Genomic DNA, 21,107 nt, shown 5'->3' with positions numbered 1-21,107 from the left:
CAGCAGTGTACAGTTCCGTGAGAGTTCAGTATACCAAAGAAGAAAGTTACATGGCTTGCGTAACATGAGGAGCAATATGCTGGTGTTGCATGGGCAGAGAGATGGACGTTTTTTGATCTGGTTTTATCCAATGCCTAGACTGGTATCATCGATACCGATCCTGATAACGATATCTGGTGTCTGGCCAACTCTGACTGGAGGGGATTCATGCCTGGCAGTAGTTTGTGCCCTACTGCATACAACGATATAAATATTGTATCAGATTTGTAATGTTGATGTTTTAATAACCTATATTTTTGTCATAAAATTAATTTTATTATATCAGAACTTGATTTTATTATATCAGAACCAGTACTGTTTGTATTTAGTATAATATTGTAATGTGTGTCTGAATTTGTTTCTTATATATTGGTTTCTGGGTGGAACATTGTTTTGGGGTGAAGGGGAGCGTGTGGTCAGATATCCAGATATTTGGATCTGCATTACAGTGAAATGCTATCATTCGTTTAAGATTTAAATTTAAATTTGTAAAATTAAACATTAAATTGACAGAAAAGCAATCAATTACAATCAGCAAATACCAACTGCCAAAATCAAACCACAATCGCACAAGTATATCTAACAAAAACGCATGGTGTAAAATCTAAAATTATAACATTTTGTTATCTGGTTTTGCCAAAACACTGGTATTGTGCCGTAAACATACCCAAAGACTAAGAAAAGAATGCTTTAACTAATGATTTTTTGGTGGATTTGATTTGATGGATTCGTCTCTAGTTAGCCTCCCCCTATTTTGTCTCAACCTCTGGAAATCCACTAAAATTCTATCCTGGATGTGGGCCTGAATTACGCTTTGCATGACGGTCGGGAGGAAATCCCCAGGACCAGACACCTAACCACTGCCTAACTTGGTAGTTGGGCCTTGATGTAATGCAGTGGAACACAATGTACAAGTAGTGGGGCACATTTATGACAGGATGGGATATACAGACTAGGCCTCCATTTGAGATTTACCCCCTAGGCCACTGGGGACCAAGTGGACCAACTCAAATCCATTCAAAGAACATAAGCCGGGTGTTTTGTTCAGCAGTGTTTTGGGGAAGGGATTACTCAACTCAGTGTCAATAATAATAATAATAATAATAATAATATTTTTGGACTGATTAGGAATAATTGGATTTGACTTTTATTTAATTTCCCTACAACAGTGAAATGTTTGTAATATTTTCAGTGTCGCTAACTTGAAGGTGGTGCTGTGGCTTAGTTGGTTAAAGTGCCTGTTTCATAAACAGGAGATCCTGGGTCCAAGAGGTTCCTTGGGCTTTTCCACTTAGTGGGCTGTGGTGGCTTAATGGTTTTGTAATCGAAAGACTGCAGGTTTGAATCCCTGCACCAACAAGGCACCACTGAAGTAGCCTGAGCAAGGTACTGCTCTCTGGATGCTGAATAAGCTGCCCCTTATTTTGTCACATATGTGTTAAATGCAGAGAACACGTTGTGGTGTGTCATTAATCACTAAATTAAAAAAAAAACGTACAGTTCATGCTAACTGTGACTGTAGCACTTTATTCACATTTTCTAGTGCTATAAAAAAACATGAAATACCAAATAACTATTTGAATACACTGAGTGTTTCCAAAGTGATGATGTAGCCAGTCACAATATTTGGGTAGTGCTTACGTATTACAGAGAATACAAGCTTTCGCGTGTGGCTCAAAAGTTGTCGCAACAAAGTTTTGCTTGTGCAGCGGAACAGAGCTGCTCGCGCCCCGATTGGACGGGAATCACGGCTGCTGTGCACTTAGCGTTTAACTCATTGGCGCAACGTCACACCGAGGACGGCGTTCTCATCCAAAAATCGATCGCGGCACACTGTTTCTCGATTCCGATTTGACACGTTGGCGATCAGTCATTCAAATCCCTCTTTCGATTGGCGGTGCTGGGAGGCGGAGGGCGGGGCAGATAGGAAGTGGGATAGATTTCCGGTAGAAGTTTATTGTAAATCGGAAACGACTTCATATACTAATAAAGGGGTTTATGGTTTATATAAAACATAATATTCATCAATGCATGTAAGCAGCATATATCTGATTGGAGTAAATATATTTTTGCGAGGTGTATGCTACAACGGATACACATCATAAGATTTAATGTCATTACCTTAAGTATATGTGCCGACAGGGTGAGCGTTGAGTTCGCAGTGCAGCCGGATAAGCCAATTGTTGCTGCCTGTCAGCTGTGTTGGAGGTGTAGCTGCAGAAGGCCGGTCGTGATTTGTGGTCGTTTCTGCGGTACGATGCAATGGAGCGAGCGAACAGCGGCGACGTGCTGACGTTAAGGTGAGTGGATCAGGTACGCGGCGATGACTGTGGGAAGCTGATGGTGCAGGACGGCACCAGACCAAAAGCATGTGCTTCGAGTATACATGAGAAATGCATTCATGAGATGATCGCCAGATATCGGGTTAAATGGTGCTCGGCGTCGGGCGCCAGCCAGGTCCCTGCTGCGTTGTAGATTTGTACTTTCTCTGTTGTGTTCCCACCCAAATCTCATCGATACAAGTTCAGTCACATCTTCTTCATCACATGTCGCATATAGCAGTCATCTTTCTGTACTTACTGGAAGGGGCTAAGATCAGAGCTACTGCACCGATTCGCTTTTTGTTATGAGCTAAACTTCTGTAAACGATACGCCTAACATAACCATAACATAACAATTTTCCCTGGAAAAACGGATGCCCATCACCCGAAAAGCGCTTGTCTTTCTGGTGTTTGTTGTCTCGGAAAATAGATAGAATCAACGTTTTTTTTTTTCCTTTTTAACGAGATGTAAAAATTGATCAGATTGGCAATCTAATATCTCAGGGTTGAAAGCCGTTGTAGTGTATCACGGGGGATTTTCCCTTAGGATTAAATGTTCTATATTATTAGTGAGACTGTACTGCCATATGCTTCTGGCATTACAGATTTTGTTCACAAACCCGAAAAACATTTCGTTATTAGCAGCAGTCGTAACTCCTGCCGTCAGGAAAATGGTTTTGTTCAGACGGAAAATCGAGATCAAGGCATATCAGAGAGACACGCAGGTTTTCCGTGGCGATAAGAGCGGATGTATAAATGAGTGCGCAGCTGAAATGGGTCACGTCAGCGTGAATACAGCCCTTAAAGTAGATCAGATGTTATGCAGGGAACCACGCTGATTCTGTCATCCTTTTTGCGGTTAAGATGATGCACTGGGCTTTTAAAGACTATCCTTGGTAACTGACCCCTATGATGTAAGACACCTAACCAGAGCTGCTTTGGGCAGTTGAGGGCCAACATTCTGTATGATCAAACCCTGGCAGAGAATTGCAAAAAATTAACTACATGGAAGGAAATAACCGTATTTCTCACCTGATACTCTAGACATTTCAGTAGCTGCTAGAAGCAGCAGACCTGCATCCACCCAGCCTTCTGAATTGGCATTTTTCAAAATGGTATTTTTTTGCTTGATTGACACATTTGATTTGTCTGGCTTTTCCCTTAAGGTTGTTCTGCTGAAATGGAAATTCCTGGCCCTTGCTCAAAGAGGAAATAAATCAGGTACGCTCTGGCTGCTTCTGGGTCTAACTGGCACCCATCCCCTCTTGTGGTTTTATCAAACTTTTTGTGAGATGCTTTGTGCGTGTGATCACTGGCTGGTGACCTAACACTGCACGCCTGCCATGGCTTTGTAAACCAGTGTTCTGCTGCTTTATATCCTTTCAGACAGTAGGGGCATCTCAGATGCACCCATACACCATATGACTATGGGCTGTCTGAGGAAATTATACAGGGAGAACATAACAGCTCCATCCAGACAGAGCATAGGATTTGAACCCCTTACCCTGGAGGTCTGAGGTGTTTTTAAATCCTTCATGCTTATAGTTTACAGCGTTCTGCAGTCATCTTAAATGGTCACGTCCTGCTTTTTGTTGGGTGCCTCTTATCCTTTAGGGTGTTTGTAGTTTGGTGTTCGGTGTCCAGGACAGTCTTAGTTTACCATAGTGACCGTTACCATAGGGATCGTGGGAACCAGGCCACAAATTAAACGTAATTTGTATGGTCTGTAGCAGGGCTGCACGATATCACATTGCAGTATAATCGCAATTACACGGCGCACGTGCAAGAATCACTAGGGCTCTGGATGACGAGCATAAACATTTGTCTGGACGGCAGCTTTTCAGTGCTACACGGGCGTTTACTTGCGCCCCACGATATTGTAAGTAGGTTAGTAGCACGCCTAAAATATTAATGAAAGTCGTATCGCGACAACCAGAAGTTAGTAATCGGTGTGAATTCGGCGTATCCTTGTGTTTATTAAGTTTGGTTAGCGGTGCACATCACTTACTACTGTTTTAGTACATCTTGGAAACGATGCGCACTGAAGTGAAGAAAGACTCAACAGTCATAACATTTTTCGAAGGAGGAAATAATCCGGATAAACAAAGTAAAAAGACATTGATGGTGTGGCTGAACTTTTTGCAGTTTAAAGACAAACACATTCATTAAACATTATTTAATACAGATTACTAAAGTTTTGGGAATCACAATACATTTCTCATTAATATTTTAGGCACGCTGCTAATCTGCTTATCGAATTGTGCTTGTAAATAAATGTCCATATGGTACTGAAAAGCCGTCGTCCAGACAAATGTTTACACCCGTCATCTGAAGCCCTGATTATTCTTGCTCATGCGCCATATAATCACAATGTGATATCATGCAGCCCTAGTCTATAGAAGAATTCATGACCGATATTTGATGTCCTTTGTATATAGTTTGCTGATTTTTCTGTGGAAGTACTTGTGGTAATAAAGCTTCTTCCATAAATTGTTTCAGGTTCTGTTCCGTAAAACTGTCGTACGTCGCCTTTAGGTTTTCTGGTATTTTGTTTTCCCCAAGAACAGGAAATTGGATGCAAGTACTGAGAGAGATGTGTTAAAGTGCCCAACATTTTGTAGCCTGGCTCTCCCGTTTCCCGCCAGCTTCCCAGGGGGTGTGGTGGTGGGTGTGGCTGTGTGGGGGTGGGTGTGGCTGCGTGGGGGTGGGTGTGGCTGACGGGGGGGCACAGCTCATTTCCTGCTCTGCTTCATCTCATGCTCCGTCTCAGACTACTATCACTCTCCCTACCAGGAAGCGCCCTGCAGCCTGGCTGTCGACCCTGCTGGGTGAGATTGGCCTCTGTGGAGCAGAGAGACTCATAGGGGGTGCTGCGGTTCTCTGAAGGTTTCCTTCAGAGATTTTCTTTTTAGAGAATCACACTTGATTTGCCAGTGAGGAGTGAGTGTCCTACGCCCACCCCTGCAAGGTGACAGTGCAGCATCACAGGCTCCCCAGGCCCAGGTATCATGCACAGGATACCTACTCTGGCTTCTTTACGTTCTCTCTGGGTCTTGAATCTGTATTAGATTCATACACTGACACAATGGCTCTCTCTCTCTCATCCCGTCTATTAAACTGTGTGAGATCAGTATGAACAGGGCACCTGGTCCGCTGGTGTGTCTATGGGGACCCCCTCGGCCTCCAGTGTTTTTAAACTCCGAGCTCATTTTTCAGACTGATGCCGGCACATGTGCTTTTCCACACACGCCGCTGGGAAAAGCACTAAGCGTTTGACTTTCTGCTTTCACACCCTATACCATTGTTTTGAACACATTGTTTGTGCCCCTCAGGACTGGCAGAACCCCCCGGCCTCCCGCCCTGTCGACAATGGACCCCCCGCTGGGCGTAGGGGCCAGCCCCAGTGAGGGGGTGTCATGTGCAGTTGCTGGCTCCGCCCCCAGCCCACGGAGCGAGGCAGTGACCAATGAGATGCAGGAACTGTCACTTCAGGCAGGCCTGAGTCTGCTTCCACTGCAGGAGAGGAAGAACGGTGAGTGGGTGCAGGGGTATCTGCTCTGTTTGGAACTGGAAATGTTTTTTAAGCCTTGCATTGCCCCCTTTGCTTTGTACATCTCACAGGCTATTTTCTACACTAGGTCTTCTGATAGCAGGTTATAGCAGGATCCCATCTGCAGGGGGCGAGAGTGACAGGCAGATGGCAGAGGCAGATGGGATCTGGACAAGTGGCATGGTGGGGTGGGGGGGGTATCCACTCTGCGCAGAGAGAGAACACCAGCCAGCACTCTGGGAGAAAACAGCTCCACACAAGTTGGGGTCATTTCTACGTACTCCTGGATGATCAGCTGTCCCAGCATGCTTTGCATGTCAGTCCCCTGCCAAGTCAGATGGAGAGAGTGGGATTAATGGGTTTCTTCTGCCTATTGCCTGAGCTCCAGTGGTGTTTTTCCAGTATTTTCCCATTTTCCAGTGGGAATTGTGTTCCTGCGTTTCCTCTGGGCAGGATACCCGCACTGGTTAAGACACACACACACACACACACACACACACACACACACACAGACACACACAGACATACACACACACACACTCTCAACATGCTGGGAAGAACCCAGCCCTCAGTCCAAAGGTCACAGCTGCACAGTGAAATTATACAAAATTATACAAAATCTTTCTCTGGTGGTTTTCAGGGTGCTGTTATGACCCTGCCTGGCACCAGGGGGCGCACTCCACAGATGGAATCTCCCTCTCTTCCTTGCCTTATCAACTCAATCCTGCCACATCCATGTGCTATATTAACTGCCGCAGAAGTCATTGGATGGTTACTGCACAGGTGCATTCTGGGATATTGAGCACTTCCCACTCCCCCCGGCCCCAGTCAAGGATTCCTCCTCCAGTTTGATTCATACTGATTCATATTGATTCATATGTGTTGGGTGGGACTGGTTTGGGTTGGGGGGTTGGGGGGAGTCAGAGTTGCAAAGAAGAAACCCTGAAGCTCCAGCTTAGCCGCGGACCCCAAAGTCCATTCAGTCATCATTGTGACTCTGTGCCTCTGGGTGTATTTCCATTTACCCCACCTCCCAAAGCAGTAAGAACATAAATAAAGCATTAAATGCCTTTGTTGTTACTGCGAGTCTTGCAGAGAGGGAGGCAGAGCTGGGGGTGGGTGGTTGCTTATTTCTGCCGTGTCATTCTGGTGAAGAGAAAAACCATACATTCGTATTCCATGCAGTGTGAGCTCATGGTACCCCAGATGCTTCTCCCAGCCAGCACTGGATATGAGGCAGCATCTTCATTGTGGGTTGAGTACAGGCTATAGGAGCAAATCCAGTTGAGCACAAGAGGATCATGCATACTCTACACACAGTTATACTCAAACCCACATCTCTGGGGGTGTGAGGCAGCAATTCTCACCCCAGAACTGTGTGTGCCTATCTGGCCGCCTGACAACCACAGGACACGAGGCTGACCCTCGACAGCATGCGGGTTACTACACATTAATGAACTCCGTCTGAACGCCGATGAATTGCGCCGAAATGCGTGAGGCTGCTCGGGCGTAAATGGTGATCAGCATGAGAATGCAGCTGTGGGGGGGGAGGGCGTCTGCGCACCTCTGCGGGCGCCTGAGGTCGCAATACTAGCATGTAACCCTAGCTGTGTCCGCACAGGTGAAGCAATCTGGATATAGTCCCTCCGGGCAGCTGCCTTTGCTATTTCAGTCCGAGGGAGAGCGCCCGTCTGTGGGAGCTCGCATTCTGGAAGGGCCTCTGAGAAGAAAGGCGATCCGAGCGGCTAATTTGGGACTTGTTTACCGGTTTTAAGGATGGGTACCGCAAACCGTGTGCTCGAGTACAGCTGCTGGCCTGTACTCGGTGTGTATGTATCACTGCTTATCACCGAGTCTGGTTATGAAGATTATGTTTGTTTCTGTTGGGCCTGTTGGGTATAGGCTGAGCGTTGAGTTCACAGCCCCACTGCACCTCTGGTACAAACAGTGACTCCTGATACAGTGACTCCTGATACAGTGACTCCCAGTTTATGGCCCAGAGCTTGACAACTGCGTCCCCTGCTCCCCCCCCCGCCCCCCGGCCATGTGTCTGAGGGCGGTGAGGTCACCACCGCGGATGATCAGATGTTTGCCTGCTGTATCATTTAGGGCCGATTGGCCCTGGGGGTGTGTTTGCGGGAGGTGGCAGCTGAGAGGAGGGGCTGGGGGTAGGTGGGATGAGAGCGGCGCGTAACCGAATGACTGACTGTAATCGCGGCTGGCTGGAGAAGCCGTCACATCGTCTAGCTGCCCTGAGCACCTCTCCCTCGAGCCCGGCCCCCAGCCCGTGCTGGCCAGCTTACTGCGGATCAGCCCCTCCCCCCTCCAGGACTGCTCCACTCTGCTTGTGGTGACTCCATGTATCCGGACGATATTAGGATTCGTATGCAAGTTGCATTGTTTTTTTTTTGAACCCTGGAATATATTTTCCTGACATTGAATATTGGTGCATGCAGGGCTGCCTTTGATCTGCTTGTCTATTTCTGTGTTTTCCCCGGGGTGTGTGTGTGCCGTGTCCCAGAGGAACAGTGCAGTTGCTTGCATTCTCATCAGCCCTCTGACACAGAGCTGCTCTCTTTAAATATCCCGGCTTGTCATCCTTTTCCTCCATATTGGACTGAATTAAGCTTTTTTTTTGTGACTTTTTCTCCTACTTACTGTAGGATTATTTTTATTCTGTCAAGACACCATGCTGGACACCAACCCCCTGCTTCGCATTGACCCCGCCCCATTGGGAGTGCCACGGCCAATCAGAGACGGCCCTGAGAAGCGGGCCATCCGATTGGATTATGAGAGACATGCCTGTCAGAGTCTCAGGGAAGGTGGGAGAGGCGATTGAGGGTTTGGGGGGAGGGGGGAGGGGGGGTAGGTGGACACCCATGATGTATTTTTGCAAATCGCGGCTGCTGTACTCATCTGTGCGCTGCTCTCAGATGCATTAAAGGTCACATGGTCACACCCAGCCTGCAGACCTTGCAAGAGTTGAGGGGGGGGGGGTGTTGTTCTGGTGTCAAGATGGGCTCTGGAGGTTTTGAAGCTCTCAGTGGGGGTTGCTGAGGCTTGCTGGGTCTGGGTCCCTCCCTCTAGGTCCCCAAGGGTTTCTTGGTTCACACTTCTTCTAGTCGATCTGCCTGATTTACTGTACTGCTCTGGGGGGGGGGGGGTTGGGGTTAGGCACTGTTACAGTGTGGATGGAAATAGAAAAGAGGCCTGGGAGGTGGGTGTGGGGGGGCACTGAGCATGCTCAGAGCCTGTGCGCTTTTGTATAATTTCACTGTGCAGCTGTGACCTTTGGACTGAGGGCTGGGTTCTTCCCAGCATGTTGAGAGTGTGTGTGTGTGTATGTCTGTGTGTGTCTGTGTGTGTCTGTGTGTGTATGTATGTGTGTCTGTGTGTGTGTGTGTGTCTGTGTATGCATGTATGTGTGTGTGTCTGTGTGTGTGTGTGTATGTATGTATGTGTGTGTGTCTGTGTGTGTTTCTCTGTGTTTATCTGGGCAGCTAAAACTTTGCACCCACTCTAAGGGTTAGAGGTGGGTTCTTTTGCTGAACACAGTGCCCGGCCCCCACCTCTCCCCCAGCACGTCCATGTGCCCCTAACCCCGGCGCCATGCTTAAGCTGGGGATGTTTCTGTGGGCCTCCAGTTACATGAGTTATCTCTGAAAGTAATACATGTAATGACCAATGAAAATCAGTTTTGTAGTTTCTTGCGACTCACTTTTTTCCAAGTGACCATGGGACCATGTTGTGGATCTGCTGAATTACAGTTATCAGCTGGTGGCTTTGGTATGAGCAAACTGATCCGGCCTCCTTTCCAAGTACTGGCTATACTGTTAATGTTCACCCAGGCAGGTCACTAATTCCAGTGCTAAGCAACCCCTAGTGGTTGGGAGAAGGGCTACTTCAGACAGGGGGCATATAAGGTCGGTCTTATATTACATTTATTCAAATGATTTGGTCCAAGGCAAAATACAAGTGAGGTTCGGAGTGCAGGGTCAGCTAGCTTCCCTAGAGCAGCTGGGGTTGAAGGTCTCGCTAAAGGACCCGACAGTGGGATCGCTCTGCCATTTATAAGGTTTGAACTAGTGACCTCCTGATCACTGGCAGTGAGTATAATCCCGCAGAATCCGATGCCTCGACGAAGGTTTAAAAAGGAGGATAACAGCCCCTGGAACAGGAAGTCACATGAGGAACCGAGATCCTTGCGCTTGAGTTATTGATCGACACCCTGGTCCCCCCCCCCCCCCCCCGAAATGCAGTTTGAAACTCGGTTTGAATGTTGAACTTCCTGACTTCCTGTAATGAGTTCCACTTCCTCACTGCTGGAGGGGGCAGTGTGGCTCCCCTGACATAAATTAGGGTTTTTTTTGAGGCCCTGCATCGTGGTTCTGTGTCCCTGTACGTGTCTCTGTGTATGAATGTGTGTGCGTGCCTGTGTTTGTGGTAGAGGCCAAGTACAAACCACCAACTCAGTGCTGTTTCAAGTAAATGAAGAAACAGGAAGTGTGTAACCCCCCCCCCCATGTTTCCCTTGCTGCCTGATAAACTCCTGCACATAGCGAGCGCGCGTGTGAGAGTGACGAGCGCCAGCGCGCTGATCAGCCATGACGGCCGTACGCCCTTCCGCATCGCTGTAGCCCCAGCCGCCCGTTTGGCCTCCATGCCTGCTCACCTCCCCTTTTTTCTCCTGCAGTCCTTCAGCTGAAGCTTCAGCAGCGACGGACTCGTGAAGAGCTGGTCAGCCAAGGGATTATGCCACGTAAGTCCCGCCCCCTCGCCGCCTTCCTCGACCTCGGGGTCCCGTCCCGTCGGGTATAGCCGGCCCGTCTTGTTCCTGCCTGGCTTGACCGTTCTTATGCTCCCCACGACTTCTGCATCTGGCGATGGCGTCTGTTTGTTTGATTCTTTGTTTGTGATGCTTTTAGTATCATGTTTGAGTTATTTCTTGACTGGAGGGTATGTGTGGTGAGGCTTGGGTGTTCTGATGTGGCCGGTAAAGCCCCCAGACAGCCGTGTGAGGCGGTCGCTGGTCCAGCGGGTGTCGGGCATTTCCTCCTGGCTCCTGGCTGCTTTTTGTATCGTCAAAGCAGGCCGACTCTTGGAGAGGAAGGGAGGGCGGATGGCAGGTGTATGTTTGTGAGCTGAACAGCCCGCAGTTTCTGGGGGGATGGGGGTGTACCGCGGGATTTCAGATGACAGTAGTCGACAGGACTTTGAGTCATGGCAGTTTGTACTGCACCTTGTTTGTACGTGCTCGAAGCAGCTGAAAGGTGCTCACAGTGGGGGTGCGTGCTCTCCTCTTGGCCTGGGACAGGGCTCTCTGCACATTCAACTTGTGGCAGAGCTGAAGCACCCTGTGAGCTTACAGCAGCTGCATGGTGAGCTTGGCCGCGTGGGTGAGTTATCAGTGCTGATGATTATCGTGCCCTGCACGTCTCAGCCAGCTGCCTGTACTTCATGCAGCAGGATGCAGCCACTAGGGGGGCGTGGCGATTTTGTGTGTCTCTTGCCTGGGTGAGTGCGTATTTTTGCGGGTGTGAGTGCATTTAGGGAGGTGCGTTTGGGCAGTGGACCAGCAGGCTGGTCGCTGCTGGATGCGGGCTTGCCGTGTGCTTCCTGAGTGTTCACTGTGTGCTTGCTGTGTGTTTGCTGTGCGCTTGTTATGGGCTCGCTATGTGCTCACTGTCTGCTTGCTGTGTACTCGCTGTATGCTCACCATATGCTCATTGGGTGTTCCTTGTGTGCTCGCTGTGTATTCACTGTGTGTTTGCTATGTTCATCATGTGCTTGCTGTCTGTTCACTGTCTGTTCACTGTTCTCTGTTTGTTTGCCGCGTTCGTTGTATGCTCATGCTGTGTTTGCTGAATGCTCGCCGCGTGCTTGTTGTGTGTTCACTGTGTGTTCACTGTGTGCTCACTGTGTGTTTGCTGTGTGCTCGCCGCGTGCTTGTTGTGTGTTCACTGTGTGCTCACTGTGTGTTTGCTGTGTGCTCGCCGCGTGCTTGTGTGTTCACTGTGTGCTCACTGTGTGTTTGCTGTGTGCTCGCCGCGTGCTTGTGTGTTCACTGTGTGCTCGTTGTGTACTCACTGTGTTTTTGCTGTGTGCTTCTCATGTTTTTGCTGTGTGTTCACCGTGTGCTCGCTGTGTGTTCACCGTGTTCTCGCTGTGTGTTCACCGTGTTCTCGCTGTGTGTTCACCGTCTGCTTGCTGTGTGCCAATTGCTTTACCTGGTAAGGGGAGGTTCTGCACACCAGGAAGTGTCAGAGCTACCTGGGCAGTTTCCTCTTTCTTGCTCTATTCCTCTCTCCATCGGGGTCAGCAGGTCATGCTGCAGGGCTCCTTTATGGTCCCACTCACAGGCCTTGGAGGTGGTCCAGCATCCTCTCAGACCCTTCATCCTGCACTCTGGGTGGCCTGATCCAGGTGCACGCGGACTTCATTTCCTGTGATTCTCATCTGTCACGCGTGTCACATCCTTTGTGCCTCAGTACACCGCACTGTGGCCCTGACATATCCCCTGGATGGCAGCTTAATCGTAGCTAGTGCATTTTCCTGTCTCTCCAGCTCTGGTGGTAAAACCCAAGTGAGAGGCAGGTGTGAATGACCAGTGTCATTCACTGGAGAGGCAGGTGTATTTCAAGTGGCACTTGTCACCCCATTATGAGGTCGTTTCTTGGCCATGACTGAAACAGTGAAGGTGATGCAGTTCCGTGTGGCCCATGTGAGAGGCAGTAAAGAGCACCCTTCATAGACCTTTGGATCTGCGCTCCACCTCTGTGGCTCTGTGCCCCCTGCGGTTTCCTTTGCACGAGACAGCGGCTGCTCTGAAGGAAACGAGCTCGCTGCCAGCATGGCTGCCTGGCTGCTCTCGCCTTTCTTTCCTTCTTTCTTCTAACAACCAGTGAGAGCATTACTGAATCTCCCCCCCCAGCCCTAAAGAGTCCGGCTGCCTTTCACGAGCAGAGGAGGAGCCTGGAGAGAGCACGGGTGAGTGTCCCTCTTCTACTCATGCCCAGCTGCCAATCAGTCCCTTGCTGACCGCCCCTCCCCTGCCCCCCCCCCAGACTGAAGACTACCTGAAGAGGAAGATCCGGAGTAGACCTGAGCGATCAGAGCTGGTGAGGATGCACATCTTGAAAGGTGAGTGTTCTCTGCAGCCAGGGACTTCCTTTTGGACCATTGAATCAGGTCATGCTTAAACAAAAAACCTCCTGTAGTACAATAGTATGACAACACCGCTGTAGACGGGTGATTTTACTGGAGAAATTCACCTTCTTTTTTTTGAACACTTTCGTTATTGACATTTTCTTTTTTCCATCAAGTACAGAAAAATATGCACACACACACACACACACACACACACACGTGCACACACACATGTGCACACACACACACACCAAATGCAGTTCAGTCAATACAAACTGCATTGTACATCAATCCCTTCTTCCCCAGTCACCCCCAGGGAAGAAATAAATTCATCAGTTGATTAAAAAAATAAGTAAATAAATAGAATTTTAATAATAATAATAATAATAATAATAACACCCAACAGTAAATGCAGCAGATCAGTTTGTCTCCTTCAAGGTACAGCAGACGGACTGGCCTGGGATTGGACCGCGTCCTTGACGCCCCTCCCACTCCACACTTAGTGCCTCCCCCAGTTGCATCACGGTTGCTAAGACGTTGGCCACCGTGTGTCTTGCCCGCAGAGTCGTCGGCTGAGCCCTCCCTGCAGGCCCGTCAGCTGCAGCTAAAGAGGGCGCGGCTCGCGGACGACCTCAACGACAAGATCGCACAGAGGCCTGGGCCCATGGAGCTAATCCACAAGAATATCCTGCCCGTGCACAGCAGTGTCAAGCAGGCCCTGCTCGGTAGGGGGCGCCACACACGCTGGTGACACGTGCTCCTGGCCAGCTGCCACATGCAGCCTGGTTATCAAGAGTGACTGAACATGCAGGACACTCTCAAGCTGTCAGTCAGCTACAGAAAAGTACAGCAAACTCTCGTTTGAAACGACATTTCTGTATTGTGCCTCCCATCATGCTCTGCACCTAGGGCGGGCGATCCTGGCACCTTGAGAATTTCCAGAATTGTTACTGGAAATGCCTTTAGTTCAGCAAACACGGCACTGCGGTTGACAAGCTGTTCAAAAATCCCCAGTGTAGCACAACATCAACTTGCCCAGACGAAGGACTTTAAAGAAGCATAATGCATAATAGGACACTTGTGCTTTCTCAGACTTCCCGAAGGGGGCGACGGAGAGCTCATCATTTGACGACGACAGCAGTGACGGCTTCTCGCCAAGCCAGCTGGGCAGCCAGGACTCGCCTCTGGGCTCTGGTTCCCAGCCCTCACCCCCGGACACGCTGAGCCTCGGGGTTGGTGACCCCTCCCCCACGCAGGTGCCTGACCTTTCTGTGGACTCTGAGGCCATCTGTATACCACCATCTCCTAATATATATTTATGTATGTCACCCTTAGGCCCCACTCCCTGCCCAGCCTCCTCCTGCCCCACCGGTGCCCCCATTGCAGCAGAAGCTGACAAATGGAACTGCAACTCCCCCAGCCTCCCGGCCTTCACCCCTGCCAGTCAAGGTGAACTGTCCACCTTCTGCCCCTACAAGGGCCACGACTCATGTCCCAGTGTGGGTCTCTTAGTGCTCTACAATGGTTTTGTGTTAAAGACCACTGTGCCTCCCCAGGCCCAGGGGAAAACCGGATCTGACCGGGCCGCTCAGCGCTCTAAGAAACCCAAGGACAGCAAGCCCAAAGTGAAGAAGCTGAAATACCACCAGTACATCCCCCCCGACCAGAAGGTGGAACGCGAGCCACCCCCCCAGCTGGACTCCTCCTATGCCAAGATTCTGCAGCAGCAACAGCTCTTCTTGCAGCTTCAGATCATCAGCCAGCAGCAGCAGCACTACAACTACCACACCATCCTGCCTGCCCCTCCCAAGTGAGCACCTCCTCCCTAGCCCTACCACACCATCCTGCCTGCCCCTCCCAAGTGAGCACCTCCTCCCTAGCCCTACCACACCATCCTGCCTGCCCCTCCAAAGTGAGCACCTCCTCCCTAGCCCTACCACACCATCCTGCCTGCCCCTCCCAAGTGAGCACCTCCTCCCTAGCCCTACCACACCATCCTGCCTGCCCCTCCAAAGTGAGCACCTCCTCCCTAGCCCTACCACACCATCCTGCCTGCCCCTCCCAAGTGAGCACCTCCTCCCTAGCCCTACCACACCATCCTGCCTGCCCCTCCCAAGTGAGCACCTCCTCCCTAGCCCTACCACACCATCCTGCCTGCCCCTCCCAAGTGAGCACCTCCTCCCTAGCCCTACCACACCATCCTGCCTGCCCCTCCCAAGTGAGCACCTCCTCCCTAGCCCTACCACACCATCCTGCCTGCCCCTCCCAAGTGAGCACCTCCTCCCTAGCCCTACCACACCATCCTGCCTGCCCCTCCCAAGTGAGCACCTCCTCCCTAGCCCTACCACACCATCCTGCCTGCCCCTCCCAAGTGAGCACCTCCTCCCTAGCCCTACCACACCATCCTGCCTGCCCCTCCCAAGTGAGCACTTCCTCCCTAGCCCTACCACACCATCCTGCCTGCCCCTCCCAAGTGAGCACCTCTTCCCTAGCCCTACCACACCATCCTGCCTGCCCCCCCAAGTTAGCGCCTCCTCCTTACCCTCACCACACCGTCCTGCTTGCCCCTCCCAAGTGAGCACCTCCTCCCTACCCGTACCACACCATGCCACCTTACCCCCTCCCTAACCCTAACCCATCTTCCCCTCCAAAGCTCACTCTCCCTGCAGGCTTCATCACATTTGCTTATATACTGTCTCTTTAGACCTCCAGCAGAACAGCAGTCAGCCTCCACTTCTGGCCCTTCTCCCTCTCGGGGTGGACCCACCCCTGCACTGACGACATCTAGTGGGCCTCTCCGTCAGGCCCACCCCACCGTGGTGTTGCCTAAGCTGGGACCATTGCCCCCTAATTTGGATGACTTCAAGGTGAGTCAGGCTGGCGGAAAGCAAGAGAGGCTGCTGGACCATGATGGCTTCCATGCAGTAAAGAGGGACAAATCTTTTCAGGTTGCTGAGCTGAAGCAGGAGCTGAAGATCCGGGGCCTGCCAGTATCGGGTACGAAGAACGACCTCCTTGAGAGACTGCGGAGCTTCCAGGAGCAGAATGGAGGCCCCGCCCCTTCAGGGGGCACTACTGGGGTTGGTGCACCAAAATGCAGCCTACCGCAACAGCTATCCCAGCCCGTCGGGCCCTCCCCCATTCTGGGAGGGGCCACTGTCTTGCACCAATCGGGAGGAGGAGGAGTGGTGGTGGCGGCTGCTTTCCCGTTTGTGGCGGCCATCGCAGGAGGCGGAGCCGCACCGGTGCCCCCACCCCCCATCATGAAGTTCGGCAGCACAAGCTCGTCACCACCCGAGTCTCCCGCCCCCTCTGACCGTTCACTGGCTGGGATGAGTCCAGATGAAACCAGCAGTAATGGAGATACATTTGGGGATACGGTATGTCTCACCTGCTCGGCAGTGTTTAACCTCGACAAGGACTCGATATTTATTTACATTTTAAACCGAATAAGTGACTGGATATATTGGATTGCAGTTCTTCTCTGTGGCCTGTGGGGCAAAGCTCTCGGGAGCCTCCGGCTTACAGCCTCCGTGTAGCTTGGGTGACATTCTCTCTCCTCCTGTCCTGTGGTTTGCCTCCTTTAAAACAGGTCAGCTCCCCCCTGACGCAGTTGAACCTCCACTCCTCACCGCTGCCGCCCACCGTGATCAAGGACGAGGCCCCAGCAATGTGCCGCTTCTCCCGCTGTCCTCACACCCTGGACAAGGACCAGATGCTGCAGGAGAAGGACAAGCAGATCGAGGAGCTGACACGCATGCTGCAGCAGAAGCAACGGCTCGTGGAGACGCTGCGCTCGCAGCTGGAGCAGGGCAAGCAGGTGGGGGCGGAGCTGCAGGAGGTGCGAGTCAAACAGGAGCCCGATGAAGGTGTGGGGGAGACCACATGCTGTGCCTACGACTCGTACGTCCCCGACCTTAGCGAGGATGACACCATCCAGGTGACCATTAAGGAGGAGGTAGAGGATGACTTGGATGACATGCTGCCACAGGCAGACCTGCAGCTGGGATCGTTCGACCAGCCGGTCGTCCTGCCACTGACACAGCAGCCAATGGAAACCCAGCAGAGTAAGGTACCGCAGATGCTGCAGCCGATGGAGCCGCAGGCGCAGCGGTCAGTGGGACTGCAGCAGCGTCAGGCGCCACAAACACATCGGCCAGTGGAAATCCCGCGGCGTCAGGCGGCGCAGGCGCAGCAGCCAATGGAGATCCAGCAGCGTCAGACGACGCAGATGCGGCAGCCAGTCGAATTAGAGCACCAAAGGCAGCAGTGGCAGCAGGCACCTCAGGGGCGGCTGGTGCAGGATAGACCAGCGAGTGCGGCGCACAAGAAGAAGAAGAAGAAGAAGAGGAGACCTCTGGAGGTAGAGGTGCAGCAGGTACGGACAGTTGGGGGAGAGGGGACTGGGGGGAGGGGCTCTAATAACTATGGATGGGTACGTTAACTGGGCAGAACAATGAGCTGTTATCCATTTGCCAGGTGCTCCCTGTATTTGGGAGCCAGCAACCTGCCGTCTCTATGCCTGCCCCCTCCATCTCATTGGGCATCCTCAAGTCCCGCCCTCCCCCGACGCTGCTCAACAATAGCAACAGCAACCACTTCCTGGTTGCACTTGGCAGTCGCGGTAAAGACGGCCAGGAGGGGGCGCTGTCACAGAGCAAAGGCCCTGGAAATGTCAGTCTACAGGTAGCCTCAGGGGAACTGACCTGCCATGAAGGCCAAGGTGTGACCTTGAGCACCAGTTGGGACAAGGACTCGGTAATTCTCTAAACATGCAGCTTTGCTCTGTTGTCTGTGTCCTGTAGAGAGTGCAGTCCACACCCACCAAACCCTCCAGCCAATCGCCTCCCGCGACTGACAGTAACGCCCAGTCCAAGTCACAGTTCCAGCCAGGCCTCAACCATCAGCTGGTGAAAAAGGTACAATGTGCTTGTACCTGTTATAATTCCCAGATATCATTCCTTGTCAGTGAAGACTATGTTCCTTGGAATTCCAGGCCTAGTAGAGAGTGTTAATTTTTTTTGTTACAATGGATGATCTCAGTTAATATCTCATACAAACTGATTGGCACCAAGTGCAAGATCATCACAAAAAAGGGCAGCTTATTTCGTATCTGTCTGGTTAATGAGGAAGTTAAATGTGACAGAGTCTGTCCTCCGACTAGGGACTAAAGGTGGAGCTCCAGGTGTCCACCAACCAACGACAAGAGTCAAACAGCTCCCTCTCTGCTCCGCCCAACCTGCAGCCTTTCTTTCTCGGTAATGAGCCCGCCCCCTCTGATGATCCCGCCCCCTCTGATGAGCCCGCCCCCTCACCTCCCTCCCACATGGTAAGTGAGACCAGCTCGGATACCTGTGCCTTCTTGCTTGCTGTCTCCTTCACCTCATGTCTCTCTCTGGACCAGGTGGGTATGTCTTCCGGTCTCGACGGGCACGCCTTATTCGGACCCCTCTCCCCGGCTTTTAAGAAGCAGAGTCCCACGCCCCCACTGCACGACAAGGTATGTGACACAGCTTCTCTACCTGCATGGGTGTCAGCCAGCTGCCTTCATACATGCAGATTACGTGTAACCCCCCCCCTCGAGCAATTTGGATGACCGTGATGCTAACCGCTCCCTGGTTGCAAAGCTGTTTGCCTGTTTAGGTGCAGACTCTGCCTTGGGATACCTGCATACTGATTATCTTTTCCCTCCTGAAGGAGAACAACTCCAGTGAACAGATGGCTAACTTTTTTGACATCCTAATTGAGAGTGGAGGTACCAGTCTTCCTGTTTTTAGTCTGCCTGTTGCCTGTTTGGTTTCCCCCTGAGTACATTCTTTACTCCTCTGCCTTCACCTCTGCCTGACTCCACCCATGATCTTATTTTATTTCATCTCGTTTTCCCAGAAATCCCTGCCAGCTTCAAAGACCCGGGGCTCTCCTGCCTTGACTCCAGGACCTTGCCCCCTTCACCTAGCCACTCCCCTCTACATTTCTCAGCACCTGTGCCCCTTGAGCCCCCAGTCTCTCAGCACCCTTTGGAAGGGGAACCTCAGGCACCTGTTTCTGCAGAACAGGAAGTGGCTGGCACAGGAAGTGGCCGTCTGGAGGACTTCCTGGAGAGCACCACTGGAAAGCCATTGCTGGGGGTGGAACCAGGAGGCCCGGTGACTTTGATTGACGACCTCCATAGCCAAATGCTGAGCACTTCCAGCATCTTGGACCACCCTCCTTCTCCTATGGACACATGTGAGCTCTCCTTCACCCCCCACTTTGGAGAGCCGGGCCTGGATGGCATGGATTGGCTGGACATCACCATGGGAGTGGGGGCCAGCGGGCTTTCGGGTGTGCCCCCCCTAGGATCTCATTCACCCCCCAGTGTGTTTTCAGCAGACTTCTTCGACAGTACTGACCTGCAGCTTAACTGGGACACTTGCTTGTAGCTGTGTAACCGCCCCCCCCCCCCCCCCCATCTTTGTCCTGCGCACAAGAACTCACATTCAGCTGAATCTAGAAATATCAGGTTCCAGCTGGTTTAGATGCTTGTGGGGGGGGAGAGGGGCTGTTACCACCCTTAGTGTCTCTCTTAGAGTAAAACACTGAAAATTTGAGCTTTATTTTGTTTGCCCTACTTTACTCCTTTTACTGTACTGTATCAGTACCCTGCCTCTAACACTTTTTTTTTAAATGTCTCATCGCTTAGCCGCGTTACATCGGTGGCGAGCAGCCGTGACTGAGTGTATCTACAGATGCATCTTTCATATGTGACACCTGTGTGACGGATATACCTCACGTGGGTAATTTGGCTCCTTAGCACATCTGCAATAGGTTGCCAGCCTCTGCTCCGCCCCCTAGTGTTGATCAGTGGGGTTGTGTCTGGAGGCTGCTGGATGCAAAGGAACAGTCAGACACACACCTTCAGGGTCTCTGCCAGGGCAGCTCTGCCCCCAAGAGTGGGAGGGGCTGGTGGGCCATTGTCATCATGCAGCTGCTTGGTACCTGGGCCCAGCAGCCCTCCACCTGAAGACAGACCTGCACCGAGGACTTTAGTCATTTGGATGTTTTTTTTAAAGAAAAATTATTAAAGTCTTTATGTTTCACCTGGAGTGCTTTTCTGTGTCATAACCGCCATCCCAAGCAGCGTCCTCAGATCTCACAGTCAGATCAAACAGGGTGTATGAGCCATTCTCAAAGCTGCCACGTCGGCTGGGTGACAGTCACTGCACATCCAGCTGGCTTATGCTGTTGTAGGGGTGCTTTATGATACACGGGGCCGGGTAAAATAAGGGAAATAAGGAGCGGCCTCCCCTGCCGGACCATCTGCAGCTGTCTGTCTGCCTCTGTGGACCAGGGCACACTGAAGCACTTGTGACTTAATGCTAATGTTAGTGAAGTAATGTGTCCGTCTTGTGTGAGATCAACTTGAGCCCAGGCTCCAATATTCAGGAGCCCAGATAGGAGTCAAGAATGGCAATTGTGTGCAATTGTTTTCCGGTTCCTGGAGAGGTCGGTACAACCTTTAATTAGTATACTAATATGACTGGCATTATCTAAAGTGTATGCAAGTAGCACAGTAATACTGTTATGATTACTCTGCAAAAATGCATGCAGTTTTGTGCACACAATTGAAAATATTTACATGTCATATAGAAGTAATAGTGGATATTAACAAGCAGGTGCCTTTGAAATTATACTTGTAAGTGTAAAGCGAGTGGATCACCCTCTTCCCGACATAATCCAGTCCAGCACTTGCAGGCTTCGATTAATCCAGTGTTTTTGGGTTACCTTACCTGAGGACTGGGTTGAGAAACACTGGACTAATTGTTCAGGTCATTGGGCCCGTTTAAAAGCTTAAGTCCTACTAATGAATCAAAGAGGCTTACTCCAGACCAGCTGATCGATTCTGATATAATTAACCGTTAAACTCGTTAAAGTGCTTAATGATCCTACACTCAATTAGCAATGCGCAAAGTGTTTTTCAGCCCTTATTGAAAGCTAAACTGACCAAACTAATTTGGATGTTATGCTGCCCCACCCCCACTCCAGTAAGCTAAAGTGCAGGTGTTCTCTCT

The 21,107-nt window shown here is 51.0% G+C and overlaps 1 protein-coding gene across 6 annotated transcripts; it reads left to right on the top strand.

Moving 5' to 3' along the window:
- Positions 1–1,952: 1,952 nt before the first annotated feature.
- Positions 1,953–20,141, top strand: LOC125718069 (myocardin-related transcription factor A-like). Of its 6 annotated transcripts, XM_048991574.1 has the most exons (21): positions 1,964–2,339; positions 3,527–3,581; positions 5,154–5,363; positions 5,693–5,892; positions 8,574–8,732; positions 10,604–10,669; positions 12,842–12,897; positions 12,975–13,050; positions 13,620–13,781; positions 14,149–14,312; positions 14,392–14,505; positions 14,613–14,866; positions 15,761–15,923; positions 16,005–16,436; positions 16,649–17,434; positions 17,536–17,742; positions 17,862–17,975; positions 18,221–18,385; positions 18,461–18,556; positions 18,754–18,811; positions 18,943–20,141. In XM_048991574.1, the coding sequence occupies exons 4-21, from the start codon at positions 5,730–5,732 to the stop codon at positions 19,476–19,478; spliced, it is 3,771 nt and encodes a 1,256-aa protein (XP_048847531.1). In that variant the 5' UTR covers positions 1,964–2,339; positions 3,527–3,581; positions 5,154–5,363; positions 5,693–5,729; the 3' UTR covers positions 19,479–20,141. The 6 variants fall into 6 exon arrangements, with proteins under 6 accessions (XP_048847528.1, XP_048847529.1, XP_048847531.1 ...); XM_048991571.1 differs by lacking the exons at positions 3,527–3,581; positions 5,154–5,363 and having other exon boundaries at positions 1,953–2,072; positions 2,182–2,339; XM_048991573.1 differs by lacking the exon at positions 5,154–5,363.
- Positions 20,142–21,107: the final 966 nt, after the last annotated feature.

Source organism: Brienomyrus brachyistius, chromosome 22 (genome assembly GCF_023856365.1).
Source record: "Brienomyrus brachyistius isolate T26 chromosome 22, BBRACH_0.4, whole genome shotgun sequence".
In the NCBI taxonomy this organism is placed as follows: domain Eukaryota; kingdom Metazoa; phylum Chordata; class Actinopteri; order Osteoglossiformes; family Mormyridae; genus Brienomyrus; species Brienomyrus brachyistius.
Note: the sequence above shows the minus strand (reverse complement) of the source record. Positions and strands in the feature narration are given on the sequence as shown.

Coding starts and splice junctions, on each gene's coding strand:
- LOC125718069 (XM_048991571.1), top strand. CDS start 2,302: ATGGAGCGAGCGAACAGCGGCGACGTGCTGACGTTAAG. Junction 15,924..16,004: donor CTAATTTGGATGACTTCAAG/GTGAGTCAGGCT, acceptor AAATCTTTTCAG/GTTGCTGAGCTGAAGCAGGA. Junction 18,812..18,942: donor CATCCTAATTGAGAGTGGAG/GTACCAGTCTTC, acceptor TCGTTTTCCCAG/AAATCCCTGCCAGCTTCAAA.